At 47.5% G+C, this 3605-nt stretch overlaps 1 protein-coding gene across 2 annotated transcripts; it reads left to right on the forward strand.

The window, feature by feature from the left end:
- Positions 1 to 845: 845 nt before the first annotated feature.
- Positions 846 to 3340, forward strand: LOC125537344 (zinc finger A20 and AN1 domain-containing stress-associated protein 9). Of its 2 annotated transcripts, XM_048700654.2 has the most exons (4): positions 873 to 1004; positions 1176 to 1259; positions 1352 to 1510; positions 2637 to 3340. In XM_048700654.2, the coding sequence occupies exons 3-4, from the start codon at positions 1416 to 1418 to the stop codon at positions 3127 to 3129; spliced, it is 588 nt and encodes a 195-aa protein (XP_048556611.1). In that variant the 5' UTR covers positions 873 to 1004; positions 1176 to 1259; positions 1352 to 1415; the 3' UTR covers positions 3130 to 3340. The 2 variants fall into 2 exon arrangements, with proteins under 2 accessions (XP_048556612.1, XP_048556611.1); XM_048700655.2 differs by lacking the exons at positions 1176 to 1259; positions 1352 to 1510 and having other exon boundaries at positions 846 to 1004.
- Positions 3341 to 3605: the final 265 nt, after the last annotated feature.

Genomic DNA, 3605 nt, shown 5'->3' on the forward strand with positions numbered 1-3605 from the left:
AACTCAGATTAAATGAATCAGATTGCACTCACATAGTTCAGAAAGCATAAAGCATCCACCTACCACTCAATTCGCCTTCCCTCCATCGCAGTAGTGCAAGAACATCGTCCCATCCTTCTCCATACTTCCACCTCCATTGCCCGCTCTTGCTGTAGACAATCTTTCCCCATCCCCACGGAGGGCACCTCTCCTACGTTGCTCAACACCCGCCATGGCCTTGGAGATCTCCCTGCCAGCCATGAAGGACCGCCTCCACCTGCAAGGACTTCGCGCCACCACGTCGGATCCCTCCGTCTCCCGCTTCCGCCTGACTCCGGTGAGCTCCTGCCTAGGTCGCAGCACCGCCCCTCCTTTCTTCCTTCTTCTCTTCCTCACCTCCCCGTCTCCTTTCTGCCTAGGACCGTAGATGCCATGGATCCGCCCGGGAATCCGCGCTCCGGCGACCTCCGCCTCTGTATCCGCCTCCCTAGTCCCTGCCGCGCACGGATCCAGCCCCTGCAAGCTCCAGTCGCCGCCGCCGTCCCAACGCCGCTCGAGTCGCCGCCTGCCCACATTGATCCGGTCCCCAGACATAGACATATGGACCGCGGGTTGAATATAGCAAAATACAGGGCCTTTTGAAAAATCGAAACGTTATCTCAAATTAGCCACTTAAAAAAGGAGTGCGGGTTAAATTTCTAGAAACGGAGTGACTTTTCTGAAAAACACCGATGGCGTACGACCAGAAGCACTAAGCGCTTTATTAGTAGGGAAAGATATACAAAATACTGGTTACGCTAAAAAAGAGATTGCTTTTCTTTAAGTAATTATGAATCTGGAGAGATTAAAGGAAATGGGAGCGTGGAATCGAGAAAGCCTGGGCCTTTATAACACGCGCGCCCACACCGCCTCACAACGAAACGCAATATCGCCCTGCCCCTTCCTCTTCCTCGTCGACGCGCAGGCCCCTGGGAAAAAGAAAAACTTCTCCGTTGGAGGAAAGTCGCGTGCCGTCTCGCCCACAGGTTAGTTGGTGCCCGCCGCCCGTCTCCTCCTTCCACCGCCCCAGATCCGGTCGCCGGAGGCCGCGCCGCCGATCCGGCGTCTGTTCGCTCCTGATGCGCGCGTTGCCGTGCTTTTCTCGTTGGAGGATTTTTCTTTTTAATTTTGGATTCGGTGTCGCTGGATCTGCGCAGGAATTGTTTCATCTTCGGTTGGTAGGATTCTTCGGCTATGGTTTGATTTGCGCGTCCGCCTCCGTGTGCGACGTAATCGTCGTGGTGGGTGTCTAGTTTAGAGGAGGCGGTTGACTTTCCGTTCAATTTTTTGTGGTGATTTGCGCCGGCGTGTGAATTTATAGATTGGGGACCAGACCGGTGCAGGGAAGGTGATTGGTCTTTTGGATTCGAACAGCACAAAGGGGAGCAGGTGATTCGATGGATAATGATCAAAATGAATGCATTGAGGCCTCTGCTGGCTACCACCGGCCGCCCTATGAGACCCATGTCTTGTCATTGGAAGATCCTCGAAGGTCAGTTGCTTAGACATGAGGTCCAAGGTCCCGGCAAGAAATTGGATTGCTTGACTTATGCTCCGGGAAAGGATTTGTTGCTTCATCCAGCTCCGTGCCTTCCTTGACCCGGCTTTTATATGACTGTGCGACATGATGGATAAAGTTATAAACCAAAGGTCTAGAATAATTATGTGGACAAAGGAATTAAGGATGAGATAAAAAAAGATTGGTCATTCACATAGCATACCAGACAAGGCATTGGAATATCATGCTTTCACCTGTGATCTTGTTATGCAGGAATTGCACACTCTAATATGAATCTGTTTAAAGTCCAATCTAGTTTCTAGTGGTACCTATGTGCTAATAGGGTGTAGTCTGGTCAGGAAGAATCATGGACAGTGATTTTTAATCTTATATATAATTTTCTGTGTGTCTGTCTAAAATGCCACTTGCACACCTAGAAAAATCTAATCTGAATGTATGCCAACTGCCATAGTCAGGAAAGTCTATGGATTCCCTGCTTGACTTATGAACTGATTAAGGCCTCTTTTGGTTCATAGGATAGGATTATCGTAGGAATAGGAATCTTGTAGGAAATGAGATGACATGTATCTCAAATCCTATGAGTAGGAATAGGAAACAAGATGTCATTTGGTTGACACCAAAGGAATTTTTCCATTGAGTCTAGGCTCATTTTTATTTTCCTATGAAATGTGGAGGATAGGAACCAATCCTATATAGGAATAGGAATCCATTCCTATGAACCAAAGGGCTCTAAAGGAAAAAATCCTATAAGAATCCTATCCTCTAGAATTCCTATGAAATTCCTCCAAACCAAAGGAGGCCTAATCCAAAACTATGTAGCTTGAGAGCAGGGCCGTCATGCATACATGCCTTGTGCTTTCATGGTTGCAGTAGTTCTTTAGCAGTTTAGCTTACGGCCTGAACCAGGATCACATATTTGGGCTATTATTGCTTTTAAATAAAAATATGTAGCAATTTCTTCTTTACAGCCGCCTGTGCACCAACATTGGATTCACCTATGATCCTCATAATGTATATTTTTTATGCTTGTTACCCGTGCTGTTGGTATTTTTGCATCACCATTTCTTGGTAACGAGTTGTCATACTTCTGTGCCTGCAGCCCGTTGGCAGCAATGGCACAAGAGAGCTGGAAGGAGTCTGAGGAGACTGTCCAAACACCTGAGGCACCAATATTGTGTGTAAACAACTGCGGCTTCTTCGGTAGCAGCATGACGAACAACATGTGCTCCAAGTGCTACAGGGACTTCATTAAGGCCACGACAATGGCTGCCCCTGTAGTGGAGAAGGTGTTCTCAGTGGCATCATCTTCCAGTGTGACCTTGGAGCAAGCAAAGGCAGATGAAGTACCAGCCGTGGCTGTAGCTGATAGCCAAGCAGCACAGGAGCCTCCAAAGCCGCCCAGCAACAGATGTCTTTCATGCCGCAAGAAGGTAGGCTTGACCGGTTTCCAGTGCCGGTGCGGGGGAACATTCTGCTCCATGCACCGCTACGCTGACTCCCACGAATGCACTTTCGACTACAAGAAGGCTGGCCGGGAGCAGATTGCCAAGCAGAACCCTGTTGTGATAGCCGAGAAGATCAACAAGATATGATTGATAATCACACTGGGTTCATTTGCTTGCTATTCGTGGTGGTGCCGGATTCGTCTTTACTTGAATCAGTAGGTTTCTTCTGGTCTGGACTAGGTTGCTAGGGTCTCAATTGTGTCTATCCTTCTCCTTCATGGTTCGCTTCTCTCCATTAAGAATGAAATGAAATAATGTAAATATATAAAATTCTATTGTTTTAGCTGTTCGTTTCTTATATTGCTTATTGCTCCTTGCTTATCAGTAAAGTTTCTAAGCTCAGGAAATCGTCTCGCTGCATTTTACTGTGTGTCAGACAATGGTGTGTCAGACAATGGCTTCCTTCCGTGGGATTGGGACGAGTAAACTACATCTATAGTACTTGAACTTGATCCTAGGGTTCACTTTGGTCACTGTATTTAGGAAAGGTCAAAATACGGTCACCGAGGTTGCCAGGACGTGTCACTCTACGGTCACCAGTATCGTATCCTTTGTATTTTGCT

The sequence above is a fragment of the Triticum urartu genome, chromosome 2A (assembly GCF_056163025.1).
Source record: "Triticum urartu cultivar PI428250 chromosome 2A, HENAU_Tu73, whole genome shotgun sequence".
NCBI lineage: Eukaryota > Viridiplantae > Streptophyta > Magnoliopsida > Poales > Poaceae > Triticum > Triticum urartu.